Below are 19,252 nucleotides of genomic sequence, written 5' to 3'. Positions count from 1 at the left end.
ACCCCCATCAGCTGTCCTGATATAATATGAGGTTTCCCTTACTATCATTTTAGTCTCTTTTCAAAATCGATTTAACAAACTGCATTGGCACACATTGTGGAATATTCTTCATGCTTATGAAATTCCAACCAAAGTCATCATCACACCTATATACAGTGATGCAAACAGCAGTAAACAACTAGACAACACATTGCTTTAACAATATATTGACAATTAAAATATACAATACCAATACAAAATTGACCTTTCAACTCAAATGTAATCTCAGGGCTAACATATAGATGAAAGTGCTGGAGATCTTAAAATGTTAGAAAATTAGATGACTTTGAAAATACATGCCTTCAAAAGATTTCTTGCCACTGGATAGTGACAAAGAGATATGAGACATTATCAACTAGCAGCTTATCTCCACTAGAATTAGAAGAAAGTGTAACACATTTCTGGGGACGCCAACACACAGACTCCCACATAAAGTTGTCAGATGGAAACCAATTGGAGCAAGCAAACAAGGAACCCAAGAGAAGAACCACCACCCTTATTAGAGAGGACAGATCAGATGGAATCAGTTACAAATAATGACAGAGATGGATGAAAGAGAGTAGTTTCTACTCTATGTACCATCATTGACAAAAGAAGGATGTAGCAATAAATCATCATCATCATCACCACCACCAGTGCTTACTTGAGATCTCAAACAGTTTATTTTAGAATACTATATTTTTAAATAAATTTAATGTATATTGTAGAAGAACTCATGTCTTTTTAAACATGTACTAATTACATATACTGTTCTTTTCCCCAATACAACTGTTCAGTTTATATTGACTCCAATATATTCTATTAATTGTAAAGTTATCAGAATCTCTCTTAAGCAATAATATTTTTGTATGTAATATGAGTAAGATTCTGAATGTAAGCCTCCTATCTAAATTATATACAAAAATATTCTTCATCTTCCATAATGATTTGTTTTATGAAAAATTATAGTACATATAATTCAACATATTTACATAAGAAGAGTGTAAATTTAGTACAGTACCTTAATATGTTTTACACCACAGCTGACTAATTTGTTTGGCTGGTACAAATCCCAAGAAATATCAAATATCTGCAAATAAATCATAATGCTCGTCAAGCTGGCCTTTTTAATGCGTGTATAATTTTAGATATAAATGAAAATAAAACAACTTAAAATCAAGATGACAAACAGCACAAAGTCTACTGACCTACAGACAACAGAAAGCTATTTTAGACCATTTAAAATAAATGTAGTGGGAGTATTTTTATGCCTCCTTTGCTGTGTCTACACTACCACCCTATTTCAAAGGGAGGATGGAAAGTAGGGTGTTGGGAGTTTATTAATGAAGTGCTGCAGTGCATATGCAGCACTTCATTAAGCAAATCCACCCCGCCCCCCCCCGGGCTCAAAATTTTGAGGAGTAAAGGGACTTCAAAGTACCCTGGGCACTTTGAAGTACCGGCAGGTGAGCCGTGGCTAGATGCGAGCTGGCACTTCCAAGTTTAAAACTTCGAAGTTGCCGTGGGGTGAATTTGCTTAATGAAGTGCTGCATATGCACCGCAGCAGTTCATTAATAAAGTCCCAACACCCTACTTACCATGCTCCCTTTGAAGTAGGGAGGTAGTGTAGACAAGCCACCCTAGAAATTAAACTGCATTGTAAATTATATAAATAGCTTTCATTATCTGTATTTGTCTGCCATACACAAAGTAACACAGTTACAGAAGATGCTACACATATATTTAAAATGATTAAAAAAAAACTTATCTTGCATTTGAGAAATAATATTTGATTATATGAAAAGGGGCACATAAAAGTTTAATGCTGTTATTTCCAGATGTTTGAGGACTGTGAAGTTGTGCAAGTTAGTTTTTATGCCTTTTCTCATTTTTATATATTATCTTCAGATTTATGTGTCTAAACTAGAAGTTTGATGAGGAGATAAACCTCAATATCCATTTGTCAGAATGCTCTAAAGAAGTTATTAGTCATGTTCTCAAAAGTCTGCAAGATTTTAAATGCCAGTGAGATTATAAAAAATGAAAATAGTCACCAAATATACATTATTGTTAAATGAAGTTGGTTTAAGCTCTTGTAATATTTCTTAATAGTATTCTTTTTGAGAATTCTTTAATTTGTATAAAAGCTATGAATAAGCCTGCTTTAAAATGTTCTCTGTGTGTATTCCTCAACTCCTATTAATCACATCGCACTGAATGAACTCCATAATTTAAAACAATCAGCTCATTTTGGTTTCTCTCATACCAAGAGTAGGGTCTAGCGTTGTCTTAAACATGACACCTGCAATATACGTCTCTAGGTTTCCACAGAGGATGCATAAATATATGGTGGACTACATACCACATAAAGCATAGATATTTTATAGCACAGATATTTTTCTCAGAAAGTTAACATGACCAGCTTCTATAATCTATAACAACTCTTATTCTGAAAACAAAATTACCAATTTGTGTACACAAAGATTTCAACATACCAAAATTCCACCAATATGCCCATGAATAGTTATGCTTACCCTGTCTGTGTGACCAGGTGCCATAGACAACATTTTTCCTTTTCTCCAGTCCCACACACATATTGTATTTTTTGAATCCAGACCCACTGAGACCAAACGCTGATCATTTCCAAGAAGTTTAAGAAGATAAAAAGGAAAATATCAGGATAACAACTGAGTTCACTTTTTATTTTGAAACATTTTACCAGAACTGGAATTTTAAAAGAAAGTCAAATGTTACATATATTTAAGGGGGAAGAATAAAGCAACAGGGCTCAGTGTTAGTCACCATGTAGGTAAAAACCTTACATGAAAGCTGTGTCAGGATAAGAATATGCTTTTATAAGCCTGCAGTTAACTACCACCTTAACAGATATCAGATACTTCTGAATTAGTATTTTGCATGTTGTCCTTGAAATCTCCTCAAAACACTAATACATTAAACATTTTTCCATACCTAAGACCCAAACCTGTAAAAATGTAGGTGTTTAACCGTAAGTTTGAGAGCAGTCCTACTGAAGATAAAATACATATATCCCGACTTATGTAGATAATAATCTTAAAATTTCAGGGAATTGAAAAGAATAAAAATGTCATCTTTACCCTTACATATTCAAAACCTGTTAAACAAACTACCTATTTTTTTAAGAAGTAGTTAAAGCTGAAAGTCAGAGGTGATATGGGGTTGCACAAGGGGTTTCATGCACCCCCCTCCCAGTGTTTGCCCCCCCCTACACACACACTCATCAGCACTACACCACTCTCTGGGAGAGGATAACCATCTCTGCACCCACTGGAAGTGGCACATGCTTCTGCAGGAATAGGTGGGTTGAAGTGAAGCATGGGTAGATGGCAGGGAGGGGACAGAGAGGGGGAAGGATCAGGGCACTTGACCAGTGGCCTCTCCACGATCCCCATACTAGTCACCATTGCTGAGACTATTTTTAAAATTCAGTTCAGCCAATACCCAAAAATATTTTAATATTCTATAACTATTAAACTTCATAGAGATCCAGACAGAAGACATTTATTTCAGGCATAAAGAGGCTGCATGAAAGGCACAAAGAGAAAAGATGCATCTGCATGTGTACATCCAGCTTCCCAGCTGATCCTTAACAAGAGATGCTACTCAATTCTGCATGTTGAACCACTGGACCACTAAAAACCTGAACAGGCATTCTGAGATGTGCAAGAAATGTAGCTAATTTATATTTTGAAGGTTAATGTGCATCATTCTCCATAGGCTATGTTATGAAATCATTTGTGTTCCTTCCTTCTCCAAAGCAGCAGCTGATTTTGTCTTGCATGATTGCTTTAGTATCCAGGTCTAAAACTAGCACTCAGGTAATTCAGTAACATATCTAAGGAGTTCTTGGACAAAAGATGAACTACAAATCTAGAAGTGCTGAAAAGGTTATTTCTAAGATGAAAAAAATAAAATTATATTTTTTCCATGTTGCTGAACCTTCCCTTAGCCTAAACAGAGAACATAGATATCACTGTAGGCATATGCAGAAATATACAGCGTATTTCTAGGTTTAACTCACTTTTCATTTTAGCTTTGCAGTTGAAGTTTATTATCTATTACATATTTTAGAGAGTTTGTCTGTTTGAGCAAGAACTCCTCCTAAACAGTAAGCGTTAAGGCCACCAAATTCGGTATGGAGCTTCCTCTTATCATAACTTGAACAACATGAGGATGTGGTTGTGCCTGGAAAATGGAATGCGCCTAGAATGGGACTGCTTGTCATAAAACCAAACAGAAAAGAGACAGAATCACCAAATCAAGCACAGTCCTCAAAACTGACATAACTCAGTGAATGCTGAAAGACACTGAACCAAGATGAGCTAGAAACGCAGGATGAACCTGGAATAGGATTGCTTCTCATTAAACCTTACAGAAAAAATATACAGTGGAGAAAATCTGAAGTAGTGGTCTCTTTTGCCACAGCTAAATCAAGGCTTAACATCTGAAAACTAGAAGAAAATCTTATTGGAAACCAAACTGACAAGAACCCTTTTCTGTTAAAAAATAGCAAATGATAGGCATTTACAGGGATAAAGAAAAGAAATAGTGGAAATCATGATGGAGTTCTCCCCAAATCACAATGGAATTCCCATTTTAAAAATGCACTAAAAAATTATACAATCCCCTTAAGAAATCCAAAATGAAAATGAATTTCATAATAATAATGATTTATTTTTGAAAAACACAATTATTTAATTACAGCATGTGCATTTTACTTTTATTTAAAAATACAGAGTTAAGGACCCAAGTAACATCAGGTAAATCTTCCAGTTATTTATATCTTAATCATTGAGAACTCAATTGTTAGCATGGGAGATCTGACCACAATGAATTTACACAATCTTAAGATACACTAAGGTCAGACAAGGAGGGCTGGTGATAATGGCTTCACTGGATGGTGATGGCTTAATTTTGATGAAGGACTTGTGAACCTTACAAAGATTTTTCCTCCCTTCAACTGATTACTTCACAACACAAAGATGAGGCAATTTTAGTGACTATTTTCTGACCTACTTAGATAATAATAGTCTCAGAGGAGCAGCTGTGTTAGTCTGTAACTTCACAAATAACAAGCAGTCCTGTAGCACCTTAAAAACTAACAAATGTATTAGATCAGGAGCTTCACACCCACTTCATGGAAAGCCAACAAATTTGGTAGTCTTTAAGGTGCTAGAGGTTATTGTTTCTTATTACATAATAAAAGTTATTTTAAAATACCACCAACACCATACTGACTCTGACGGGCAAAGCCCACAACAAAAAAACATGGCAGTGATCGCTATAGTTTCTATTTGCAAAAATTCATAAATTCCCAGTTTTCAGAGCTTTCAAAATTTACTCCTGCTGAAAAAGTTCTAAACAGAAATTGACCCAGCTCCAGTATTAACAATCCTGCTCAGGAATGAATGGAGCAAAGATAAACTGACTTTATTACTTTTATATTAATTTGAAAAGCATCCATCACCATGAGACCTGAGAAACTTAAATAAATGCAGATCTCAAAGAGACTCCAAATTTCATGCTCCTACCTGAAGATGTATGATTAACTGTATTTCCCCAGACAACATACTTTAGAGATGCAGCTCTCCTATCAAGGAACTCCTCCCAGGAACTTTACCAGTGGAGCCAGCAAGTGGTAATATACTGGATGAGCCTGGACACAGACTACTGGGGATGGAGGGAGCTATACTTTTCTTTCTCCTCAAAATGTATAAACTGCATTAATAAGAAAACGTGTTGGGAACAAAAGTTTATTTATCTCATTTTAATAGAAGTGAAGAAATTTAGTTATGGTGCAATATTATGAACTGAAATGATATTCAACAGCTATTTTATCTTTTAACTGTAGTCCTCCCAAAAACACAAAAAGTTTATTATGTTCCTAATGAGGGAAGATGTACAGTAGTTTGGAGATGAGGAGACCGTTTTAAGGTAGCAGGGGATTGGACCTATTTAGGGCTTTATATATGACAATCAGTACCTTGAATTTCACAAACCAGCTAAAAGGTTAACAAGGCCAAAATGAAATTTTATACTTCCCCAAGCCATTCAGGGGACAGGCAGATACAGTCTGGGCTAAAAGCAGTTTCCAGCTGACTTTCACAGACAGTGGGAGATAAATTTTAGTCCTAAAATAGGATAGTTGAGCTAAGAAGTTATGAAGGCAACGACTGATGCTAGAACAGTGTTTGAAGGGTAGAGGCACAGTTTTCTCTGCCAACTGTAACTAAAAGAATTTTGTTCTTGACAGCAATCCATCCTAAAAGTTTACCCATAAGGAGAAATATAAAACACAAAGATTCCTTATTACACAGATAATCTTTAAGGCTTCCCTCTTATGTTTCCAGATTTTTTAAAATGAAATTCATTCTTGGGAGCATGTTTACCATAATTCTTGCTCAGATGACGAGACTAATTGTCTCTTCATCATTACAGCTGTGTCTACACTAGGCAATTCTTTTGAAAGAGTAGGCCCCAGTTCAAAGTAGCACGTGGTGCATCTACACATGCGCTATGCTCTTTCAAACATGAAATTGATGGTAGGTGTCGCAGGAACTGAAACTGCTCTTCCACAACAGAAAATAGGAAGAGGCCCCGCTTTTGACGTCTTTTTTCGGAAAAGGACATGTGCATATGCTGCACGTCCCACTTTTTCAAAAGAGTGAGATCCGCTATGGCAGTGATCCACTGATAGGTGGAGAAGTGTTGCCCACCCCCTGCGGGGCTCTATGGTCTGTGCATGCAACGGCTCTTAAAGCCACACTGATCAGGAAATCCCACTGCAGGAAGCTGAGAGTGTGCAGGCAGCAGTCATTACATGTGGTACCCCTGCATGCCTCAGCCAGACCCCCAGCGACCACCAGAGTGGCATGACCACCAGTCAGTCACATGAGGAGGCCCAGGGACCCCCTCTAAGCACAGCCAGGGCTTCCAAGGGTCCAGCCGGGGGGAAAAGCATGCCCCCTCCTGGATGGAGCATGAGCTCCGGGATCTGCTGCAGCTCTGGCAGGGAAGGAGGTGCTCTGGGTGATGGAGATGAAGTAGTTGAAGGCGTCCGCCTTCGCCCAGCTGGCCAAGGGGCTGAGTACCCAGGATAACCCTGCCCGCACTCCTGACCAATCCAGGAATAAGATCAAGGAGCTGTGGCAGGGTTATGCCCAGGCTCGAGACTTGGCCAGTCAGTCAGGGACTGCTCCCACTTCGTGCCCCTACTATCAGCAAATGAGGACCATCCTGGGCCCCCGGGACACCTCCTCCCTGCTGGCCCTCCTGGACACCTCGGCTGAGGAGCCCCAGGTGGAAGAGGAGCAGAAGCTGGGACCATTGGCCAGCCCCGCATCACCAGAGCCAGACACAGAACCGAGCACAGCAGCAGACTGGTACAGTGAGGGAGGGGACCTAGTCACTGACCTCCCCTCATGCACCTCCAGCTGGGCATTTGCCAGACGGCCATCCCCTGACCTCAGTGGTCGAACCTCAGGTATGAGCCCAACAGGGCATGCACCCCGAATCATGGGGCAGGGGCACCACACGACTGGGGACTCTCACACCCCCAGCAGAACCACAGGCCCGGGATGGCGGCATGGCAGCCAGTGCCTGTCAGCACCCACTCCAGCAGACAGTGCCATGCCCTATCCCCAGGAGGGGAGGGGATGGACCACACAAAGGGGCCACCAACAGGGCCACCGCATTCATGGATGGGAGATAGGGGACAGGGACCCAGCACCTACGGGGCGGGGTGGGGGGTGAGGCATGGGCTACAGGGCAGGGGGTTGGTACTTACGGCCTGTTCCTCTTTTCCCCTGTTTCTGCAGCCGCACCATCTGACGACCAGGAGAACCTTGCCCCATCCATGTTCCCGGACAGCCCCCCAGAGGCAAGGGACAGCGACCAGCTGGAGCCACCCACAAACACCAGAAATGGCTAGTTGGTGGCAGAGCCAAAGGCGGCCAACAGAACACCCCCACCTCACCACCTCCATCCATACAGGCCAAGGGTGTTGGGGAGGGGCCCTTTAAATAACTGCTTGCTGTGGTCCTGGAAGGGTGTGGCCGCCCTGCAACCCTGTCCATGGCGTTTCCTGCCCTGTTCTTTTGAAAGAGGGCGTGGATGCTATCTTTCAACAGCCTGGACAGCCCCTTTCAACGCGGCGCATGGCCCTTTCAATGGCACTTGTCAACAGCACCAGCTCCAGCCTGTGTGCAGAGGCTCCCCTTCAAAAGGGCATCTTTTGGCTGTTCTCTTTCGAAAGAGCACCCTAGTGTAGACATAGCTTACATTTCTAACAGGGAAAACAGAAGAGCTAACAAAAATAATTTTTCCTGGCTAACAAACAGAACCAAAATCAACTAGGAAAGAACACAGCCTAAGGCCAGGTTTATACTAAAGGGGAAGTCCAATTAAGATACTTAACTCCAACTATGTTAATTAAGCAGCTGGAAAATTATGTACCTTAATTTGAGCTTCCATGTGGTCTCCACTGAGGGAGGCTGACAGAAGCAAACACTCCCATAAGCTTTCCTTACTCTTACTGACAAGCAGGAATACCAATGCCGACAAGAGTGCCCTCTGACTTCAGCTTAGCACAACCTTATCAAACACACCAAAATCGAACTCTGGAAGATCAACCACAGCAGCATTGTACTTCCATATAGTGAAGACGTGCCCTAAGGATCATATTGTGTATGGCCTCTGCATAGGTCTGTAAGAAGAGCAGAATGAGAAAGGGGAATGAAGTAGGACAAGGAGCCTTCTCCCCTCTCTGTTCAAGGATCAGGAAAAATTGCGATTAGGGCTGAAGTGCTAGCTCCTTCCCAAACTAGACAGAATAAACTCAGATATGTTCCATATCAACTAGAAGAGCCATCTAGCTAAGAGACAGTACACAAGGTGTTCAGACATTCAAGGAAGTAATGTGCTACTCGGGGGAACAGTACATCCTAAAGCCCTGCTGGAACAGTGGCTCCACACTGCTTCCAATAAAGGCCAGAATCATAATCACATAATTTGCCCCAAACCTGTGACATTTTTAAATCCTCTTTTCAAGATGGCTGACATTTTGTTAGTTGGGGAAGAGCCTGCCCTTACGTGTCTTCTTTCTCATTCTTTCCTATACTTGGAATGATCTCCCAACTACATTGCAGTAGGCTTTGCACATCTCTTCATTTAAATCTCTTCTGAATTTGCAAATTTTTAAGTTTGGCAAAGAAGAACCTGTAAATACTAATTTCATTTTCCTGAAACCGGAACCAGACAAATAAAAGCATTGATTCAATTAATCTCCTGAAAAACAGTTGTATAGGATATCTTTTTCAAAACAGATTTAGACAAGTTTATCTTTTAAAAACAGAGTCTGAAATTAGAATATTGACTACATACCTGCCCATCTAAGTCAAATGCCAAGCAAGCAATACCATGTGTGTGAACATCTTTCAGTATTGATATAGTTTGCACAGTGTATGAGTCCCAAACACAGATATATGGTTCTTTTCCAACTTGACCTGTTGCCACCAACACTCTTTCAGGATGCAAAGCAAGGCTGCCAAAAAAAAAATATATATATATATATTTTTCAAACATTAGAACATGCATTCTAGAAACTTGTATATTACTTACCTTGTTAATCTAATGTTTGTTTACTTCCTTAAACAAAAATCAACTTTTATAATATGGTTTCCCATTGACACTAATTCATAATATCATCCTGTAAGACAACTTTCATCATAGCCATACAACTTTCTTTCATACAATTCCACAAACAAGGCCTCTTCCAATGTGAAACTTATTTCAGAGCCTGTCATACTCACTAGCCTTCGCTCTGAAATGTACACATTTTACCAAATTCTTCTGCTTAATTACTACTTCTCATTTCCTCCTGTTTAAAAGAATACCAGAACAAAACGTAAAATTTTTAATGAAGGACAGTTGATTTCAAATGTAATAAAATAAATAACGATTCCCATAGTTAAGGCTGCAACAGAGCTTACGTAAAGCTGATTTTTCAAAGTTTTTTAGAATCCACATACTCAGGTAAATTGCTTTGAAAATTGCTATGCCACATGAGAATCCAGAATAAAAGATGAAAGAAAAATCTGTGGTTGGTTAATCAAAGAGTTCCTGCGATCCAGACTCTCACACAAGACACATATTTGTGCAGTTTACCCCCCTTAAAAAATGCTTATTTTAACACTTTTCTAGACACATGACCAGGAAAAAAAAAACAGCAGCAAGAATCCCCGAAAAGCTCATATCCCTGGAATGCCAAAGCACTGATGTAGTGTTCATTATCAGAGTTAAACTCTAGAAATGGCAATTTAAGCCTTGAATTGGTGAATATGTAAATAAGGTATAGGACCTGAAATCTTCTGAATTATATTTCATGTAAAGTAAAACGGGTCAGAGGAATAGATACCAAAAGTAATCTAATCTTTCTGTACAGATTAGATACAGCAAAACAGGGTGATCTGCGAAATGCTGTACTTGAGCCAGGAAACATTTGAAAGATGGCTCTATGAAATCACCAATGGCCCTTATTCCACTCCCTAGACAAATCTTCTGAAGAACAGAAATGCAAACTTAACCTGCTGTGTATTTATCCTGTGTATTTATCTTCTGAAGACTACTTCCAGAAAAAAGGGTCAAGAGGATGTGATGGTATTAAATAAATTCTACTCCTGGGAGTTAACTTAAGAGTCAGACTGTCTGTAGTGTTTCAAGAGCATGAGTACCAATCTGAGGGCAGACTATTAAGAAGCAGGATTTGATAGGTACTTTACTAAAAGTAGGGACTCCTAGGAAAAAGGCATGGTCACTAGTAGCACAGAACTGAAGAATAAGAACCACCCCCTTTTTCAAGATGTTGAGGACTGCATCACGTAAGCTAGTCTGAAAACCTTGTTATTTTTCATATGCCATAAGGGCTTTTCAATTTCAATACAAAGTAAGTTTTCACCATCAAAAAGAAGATTTTCTATTTTGGCACATGCCTCAGATAAGACAACACACATGTAACCATAAATCCCTTCTGAGAATTAGCTCTGAAGCCACTGCTCTTACTGAAGAGCCTCAAATGCTCCAAGACTATCTGGAAAACAGTCTGGCTTGTAAGACAATGTCTTTCGCCTCACTCATCAGAGTCAGAGACCAGATGCCAGAGCCAAGGTTGAGGCCAGATCAGAATCAATAACTGGAGCTGGGCAAGGGATCAAGTACCAGGGCCAAGGGTCAAGTCAGAGTCAAACCAAAAATTGGATCCAAAAGTCAGAACCAGAGGCTGGATGCCAAAGCCAATGACTAAACCACAGTTAAAGCCAGAAATTAGAGTTCAGCGTCTAACCCCAGTTACTTGGAGTCAGGGAAGGCAGGAGTAGATATGGGACAGGGCTGGAAGCAAGCAGAAGGAAAAATAAAAGAAGGCAGTGACAGAAGCTCTCTCAGTTATGGGCAACTACTTTTAGCTGTCAAGAGTGCTGGTGTCTCTGGTATTTAGAGCAGGTCTGTTGACGCCCTCAATCAAGCAGGTGATTTGGCCAATCACGTAAATCAACTGGCACCCATCTGGGTTTGATTAAACTAGTAGGTAAGCAGGCTAGCTGTAAGCCCTTACTGTCGATGCTACTCAAAAAGGGGCTGTAGGTGTAGAGAAGTTGGGTGGAATGTTAATAAGATTTGGAGATGAGCTAAGCATAAAGCTTTCTAATTTAGTGAACTATGCCTTCGTGCAGACTGTAGGTGTGCTAACTTTCGATTGGCACAAAACCAAACAACTTAGCTCTGCCCCATCCCATTCCCAAGGCCTGGCCTCACTGACTACATCCTCTTTCCCTCAGTGCCGCATTCTCCCCAACCCTCATTTTCACTAGGTTGGGGCAAGGGCTTTGAGTGAGGGTGCTAAGTGGGTTTCTGCTCTAAATGGGGGCTCTGGGTGTGGAAGGGAGCTCCAAGAAAGAGCAGATAGTTGGGGTGCAGGAAGGGATGAGGACTCCGGATGGAGGTATGGACGCCGGAGTGGGGATGAGGTTCTTGGGGTCTAGCAGAGGGCTCCATGCTGGGTGTGGGGGGCAAGGGATTTGGACTATAAGAAAGGGCTGTGGTTGATGCATGGGGTTGAGGTTCTGGAGGGGTCAAGGATCTGTGGTGAAGGTGTGGGTTCTGGAGCTGGTCCAGGGATGAGGGGTCTGGAATGCAAAAGAGAATTCCAGCTTTGAGGAGAGGCTCAAGCCTGGGAGACTGGGTGCAGAAGGGAGTACAGACTCTGGGTGCTGGCTTTTAGGTGGGTCTGGGGTGCAGAAGGTGGCACCAGAGTTGGGTCGGCTCAGGGCTGGGGCAGAGGGATCGGGTTCAGGCTCATCTGGACAGCTCCTCATTGGCACTAAAGCAGGCTGCCTGGTGCCTGCCTGTCCTGAAGAACCAGGCTACAAAGTGGTCAGTGGGTCTAGCTCCTACAGCGTGGGCAGAAGGCTCCCCAGAACAATACACACACTACTCCCTCCTGAAAGTAGCATCCCCTCTCGGTTCCCTTTGGCTGGTTCCTGTCATCAGGATGGGAACAGTGTGCAGAGCCCTTTGGCCTCCCCTTACCACCTCCTAGGAACTTTGCCTGCTGGACACGTCTGGGGCACAGTATCGTGGCCCAGGACTGACAGAGACTAGCCTGCTCTGCAGAGCCACCGACTAGACTTTTAATGGCTGTTTGGTAGTGCTGACTGGAGCCACCAAGGTCCCTTTTTGACCAGGACTTCCAGTCAATAACCGGGCACGGGGTATGAGAGGAGTGCTTCAGCATGCACTGTATTGCCAATCTTGTAGACTGCATGCTCCTCAGAGTTGTCTTCCAGGTCCACAAAAATATAGAGCAATTAACATGTAGGAGGAAGTCAAGGAAGAAAAGCCACTAAGACATTTTCTGTAGCATTGGCTCTCATATTTTCTCTCATTGAAACATGTACCTAACTTAAATTTTACATGGGAGAATGGTTATTTCAGTATGGTGCTACCTTACAGTAGGGAGGAAAGTCTGAATTTAAAACAAACAAACAAAACAAACACAAACAAACAAACAAAACGCCCCCTCAGGTAGTGAAACATATTCCGCTGAAGAAAAAGATGAGAGAATATAGACTGAATACTTTGAAGTGGTGCTTAGGCATCCCAGTGTGGCCTTCTGTCCTGTCAGCCATTTTGAGATCCTTTCTGATAACGGCACAGGCATATAACTTTATGGAAAAATATCTACAAACGAAAGTATCCCCAAAGAAGCAATAGAATGGGAAACAAAGGAAAAGGTGAAGTGAATGGACTTCAACATTACCACTTCTTCAGTGGTCAAGTGCTGCATGACAAATGGAGACTCTTCTACTTTTACATTTTTTTTAATCAAACAGACGGAGAAAGATTGGGGAGTGAGTGACATGAATAAAAATGCTTTTTTAAAAATACCAGTCTTGTGCTATAAAGGCATTTTTATCTCAAGAAGAGGGATCTGGACAATTCTCAAAAGCAGTCAAGAAATTTTTAAGCTAACTATGCCAAAATATATTACATTTGTTATTTTAAGTGTACATTAAATTAAATTATGTCAAAGTTGACTTTCTTGTAAAATATAGCATTCCAGAGTATGGATCATCAATTAAACATAAGAAAAAGAACAAGAACTTGATACTGCACTGAACAGAGGGAAAGCCATAACTGACAAGACCTAAAAAAGTAAGTGTAATAATTCTTCAAACTGTCCCTTTATTTCTGTCTGAGGATTCTGGAAGAAAAATCGAGCTTTAAAATGATAGACTAGCTGTGTAAATCTGCTGCAGTGTCCAGATACTGTCTGATGACTTGTCTTGATCTAAGCTAAGCATCATTCACCTTGCTTGCTCTTGCAAAATGATTATAAGTAAAGAACAGGGATTAACCAATTCTAAGAGTCAAGATGGGGTTTATATGGTTGTCAGCTAACTACAATCTCAGATTAATCTGCTTATTCTGTGTGCACTGTCTGGATAACACACAGACATTTCTTTTCTCACTGTTTCAGTCTAAATCAGAAGGAGATACTTAAATTGTTCAGAATTTAAATAACCACAAGTCACTCAGATGATTTTAAAAAACATCTTGTACTCATTTATCTTTTCCAGTTCTCTGCTTAATTTTAGGGGGATACAAATATATAATCTTATTCAGTTTTTAATTTAAATCTTAAGTAAAATACTTCATAGTGAAAGATTGTTTACAACAGTATATTAACTTAGTTTTACATAGACATGAATATTATAAATAGTAAGGTAAATAAATGGAAAGTAGTAAGATAAATCAGTTCTCATTCCTCTAGTCTGTTAGAATGATTCTGAAGATAAACCACACTGACACATAAGTTCTCATTTCAAGTCTGGAAATATCAAAACTAGAACATATAACCAAATGAAGACAGTATTTATTAGAGTTCACCACACATAATGATTTCACAGTAACTACGGATAAATTCTAGGCATCATTTTCAATCTCAATCACCTACACAGTGGACAAGTCTGATCCACTGCTGTAATTTCTGCATTTTATTTAACTTATCTGCAGTGATCTTTTAATAGAATTTTGAACAAGAGTTTTCTATTGACAACTAAACATTATTTGTATAATCTTACTCCCACAAGTACACAAATATTATGTACTTTACACAAAAATTTAACAGTTTTCTTGTTTAAGATTGTAGTTACATCTAGGATTTTATGCACTCTATAATCTAAAGTTCCAAACAATGCTAAGATGAAAGATTTTCCTTCCTCTCTGGAAAGCTGTGACTAAATTGTTAAGGGATCACTGCTTGTGGTTTCAAAGTCAAGTATGAGTTGAGTTTTGTACTTGAAACACAAATTCTGTCACTTCCCTCTGAACATTTTTTGGGAGACCAATACAGTAGTGCACAGACAATCCAGGAAGTTTTTGGAGAATGTTGGGGATAACTTCCTGGTACAACTGCTGAAGGAACTGACCAGGGGCTATGCACAGACCTGCTGCTCACACACCAGGAAGAACGAGTAGGAGGAATAGAAGTGGGTGGTAACTTGGGCTGCAGTGACCATGAGATGATAGATTTCATGACCCTGACAAATGGAAAAAATACAAACCCTTGATTTAAGAAGAGCAGACTTCAACTCCCTGAGAGAACTGATGGGCAGGATCCCTTGGGAAACAAATATGAAGGGGAAAGGAGTTCAGAAGAACTGGCAGTATTTTAAACAAGTCTTATTGAAGGCACAGGAACAAACCATCCCGATGTGCAGTAATAAAGTAAACATGGTAGGCTTGGCTTAACAGGGAAATCCTTGGAGAGCTCAAACTCAAAAGGGATGTGTATAAGACGTGGAAACTTGGACAGATGACTAAAGAGGAATATAAATATATTTCTGGAAAATGCCAGGGAGTTAGAAGGAAAACGAAAGCACAATTGGATTTGCAGCAAACAAGGAATGTGAAGGGTAACAAGTAGGGTTTCTACAGGCATGTTAACAATAAGAGGGTGATCAGAGTGGGTGTGGGGCCATTACTGGGTGAGGGAGGTCACCTACTGACAGATGATGCAGAAAAAGCTGAAATACTCAATGCTTTTTTTGCCTGAGTCTTCACAGACAAGATCAGTTCCCAACCTACAACACTAGGCAATGCAATATGGGAAGGAGGTGAGCAGTTCTTGGTGCAGGGGGAGAACAGGTTAAGAGCTACTTAGAAAAGCTAGTGGTACACAAATCAATGGGTTTCAATTTAATGCATTCAAAAGGTACAGAGGGAATTGGCAGATGTAATTGCAGAGCCTTTGAGCATTATCTTTGAAAACTCATGGAGACCAGGAGAGATCCCAGATGATTGGAAAAAGGCAAATGTAGTGCCCATCTTTAAAAAAAGGAAAGGATAATCCAGGGAACTGTAGACCGGTCAGACTTATCTCAGTCCCTGGAAAATCATGGAGGGGATCCTCCAGGAATCAATTTTGGAGTACTTGGAAGAGGGGAAAGTGATCAAGAGTAGGCAACATGGAGTCACCAAGGACAAGTCATGCCTGACCAATCTGATTAGCTTCTATGATGAGGTAACTAGAACTGATTCTATAGACATGGGGAAGTCAATGGATGTGATATACCTTGATTTTAGCAAAGCTTTTGATACAGTCTCTCACAACATTCTTGCCCATAAGTTAAGGAAGGATGGATAGGACACATGGACTGTAAGATGGATAGAAAGCTGGCTTGAGGGATGGGCCCAATGGGCCTCAATGACTGGTTGACAGTTGGTTTCAAGTGGAGTGCCCCAAAGATCAGTTCTAGGGCCAGTACCGTTCAACCTCTTTATTAATGACCCGGATGAAGGGATGCATTGCACTGTCAGCAAATTTGCAGACAGTAATAAGTGAGGGGCTAAGGTAGATACATTGGAGTTTAGGGATAGGGTCAAGTGACGTAAACAAATTGGAGGATTGGGCCAAAAGAAATCTGATGAGGTTCAACAAGGAGAAATGCAGAGTCCTGCACTTGGCACAGAAGAATCCCAATCATTGTTATAGGTTGGGGGGACCTACTGGCTAAGTAGCAGTGCAACAGAAAAGGACCTGGGGATTATAGTGGATGAGAGGCTGGATGAGAGTCAACAGTATGCTCTTGTAGCCAAAAAGGCTAATGGCATACTGGGGTGCATTAAGAGAAGCATTTCTAGCAGATCGAGAGAAGTTATTATTTGCCTCTACTTGGCACTGGTGAGGCCACATCTGGAGTATTGCATCCAGCTCTGGGCCTCCCAGTACAGAAAGGATGTGGACACATTGAAGCACAATGGAGGGCAAAAAAAAAAATGACCAAGGGCTGGAGCACATAACCTATGAGGAGACACTGAGAGATTTGGGCTTATTTAATTTGCAGAAGAGAAGAGTGAGGGGCAATTTTTTAGCAGCCTTCAACTTCCTGAAAGGGAACTCTAAAGAGGATGGAGAGAGACTGTTCTCAGTGGTGACAGATGGCAGAACAAAAAGGAATGGACTGAAGTTACAGAGGGAGAGGTGTAGGTCGGATATTAGGAAAAAGTACTTCACCAGGAGGGTGGTGAAGCACTGGAATGTGTTACCAAGACAGGTGGTGGAATCTGCATCCTTAGAGGTTTTTAAGCCCCGGCTTGACATAGTCCTATCTGGGATGATTTAGTTGGGGGTGATCCTGCTTTAGGGAAGGGGCTGGGCTAGATAACCTCCTGAGGTCCCTTCCAGCCCGAGGAGTCTATAAAAACAGCCATACTGTATCAGACCAAAGGTCGATCCAGCCCAGTATTCTGTCTGCCAACAATGGCCAATGCCAGGGAGCGACTGAACTGAACAGGTAACCATCTCTCTCCTGCCATCCATCACCAGCCTTTGACAAATAGAGGCTAGGGGGACACCATTCCTCACCTATCCCAGCTAACACCATTAATGGACCTAACCTCCATGAATTTATCTAGCTCTCTTTCAAACCCTGTTACAGTCCTAGCCTTCACAGCTTCCTCTGGAAAGGAGTTCCACAGGTTGACTGTGCACTGTGTGAAGAAGAATTCCCTTTTATATGTTTTAAATCTGCTATCTATTAATTTCATTTAGTGTTCCCTAGTTCTTATATTATGGGAACAACTAAATAATTTTTCCTTGTTCATGTTCTCCGTACCATTCAAAATTTTACATACCTCTATCATCTCCCCTCTTAGTCTCCTCTTTTCTAAGATGAAACGTCCTACTCTCTTTAATCGCTCTTCATATGGAACCCATTCCAAACCCCTAATCATTTTAGTTGCCTCTTTCTGAACCTTTGCTAATGCCAATATTTCTTTTTTGAGATGTAATGAAAAACACCTCTGCATGCAGTATTCAAGATGTGGGAGTAACATAGTTTTATATAAGGACAATAAGATATTCTCCGTCTTATTCTCTATTCCTTTCTTAATGACTCCTAACATCCTGGTTAGAAGACTTTGGTATTGATGTAGTTACAAAACTTTTAAATGAAATATACAGTAGAGGTCCTGTCCCAGTGGACTTATCAAAGTCAGTTCTCATTGCTTTACTTAAGAAACCAGGGGCTACTGAATGTGAGCAACATAGGACAATAAGTCTCATGAGCCACATTACCAAACTACTCTTGAAAATCCTCAGGAATAGGGCACGAAATAGGATAAAATCAGTTCTCTCTGAAGAACAGTGGCTTTGTAAAAGGTAAAGGTACTACCAATGCTATTTACATCTTATGGTCATCAATAGAAAGAGCACTGGAAGTACAAAAGGACATATATTTATGTTTTATAGACTTTGAGAAAGCATTCAATAGGGTAAAGCACAATGAAATGATAAAAATCTTAGAAGAACTGGACATAGATGGAAGGGATTTTAAGAATAATTGGGAATATATATTGGGATCAAACAGCAGCTGTAAGAATGGGTGGTGAACTAAGTGACTATAGAAAAATAAAAAGAGGGGTTGGACAGGGCTGTGTTTTTTCGCCAGATTGTTTTAATTTGTATAGTGAAAAGATTTTGCAAAAAACAGAGGGTCTTCCTGGGTTAAATATTGGTGGATACAACTTAAATAATCTTTGATATGCTGACAATACAGTTTTAATTGGAGAAATGAAAGGGATCTTCAAGAATTAATCAACATAGTTAATAGGGAAAGTGAGCTGAAGGGACTTAAGTTAAACACTGCAGAAACAGAATCAATGGTAATAACTGAAAGCAAAATTATGCCAAGGTGCATCATAAATGTGAATGGGATAGTTATATGTCAGGTGACTAAATTTAAATACTTGGGGTGTTATATCACATCAGATGGTAGGTGCACAATGGAAGTAAAATACAGAATTGCACAAGCGAAATCTGCATTCCAGAGAATGAGGGGTATCCTCACTAACAAGTCCTTATCATTAGAAGTTAGGAAAAGAGTTTTGCTATGTTATATTGAGCCAATATTATTATATGGGTCTGAAGCGTGGACAATCAGCAAGCAAGCTGAGAAGTCCATTGAAGCCACAAAAATGTGGTTTTTAAGGAGTATGTTGCGTATTTTATGGACAACTAAGAGAACGAATGAGCCCCTTTTGATTGAAACACAGTGTAGGAGATTGTTGCTAGTGAGAACAAGGACAAGACAAGCAATATTTATAGGACATGTAATGAAGAAATTAGGACTTGAACAC

General features: G+C 40.4%; 1 protein-coding gene across 3 annotated transcripts in view; it reads right to left on the bottom strand.

Moving 5' to 3' along the window:
• The window catches only part of EML5 (EMAP like 5), a 270,650-nt gene that overhangs the window by 238,897 nt on the left and 12,501 nt on the right, over positions 1-19,252 (bottom strand). For all 3 annotated transcript variants that reach the window (XM_074998770.1, XM_074998769.1, XM_074998768.1), the window contains exons 2-4: positions 9,440-9,599; positions 2,554-2,652; positions 1,040-1,108 (exon numbers count right to left, since the gene is read on the bottom strand). In XM_074998770.1, coding sequence (XP_074854871.1) covers positions 1,040-1,108; positions 2,554-2,652; positions 9,440-9,599 — 328 coding nt within the window. The remainder of the gene's footprint in view (positions 1-1,039; positions 1,109-2,553; positions 2,653-9,439; positions 9,600-19,252) is intronic.

Source organism: Carettochelys insculpta, chromosome 6, assembly GCF_033958435.1.
Source record: "Carettochelys insculpta isolate YL-2023 chromosome 6, ASM3395843v1, whole genome shotgun sequence".
NCBI lineage: Eukaryota > Metazoa > Chordata > Testudines > Carettochelyidae > Carettochelys > Carettochelys insculpta.
Note: the sequence above shows the minus strand (reverse complement) of the source record. Positions and strands in the feature narration are given on the sequence as shown.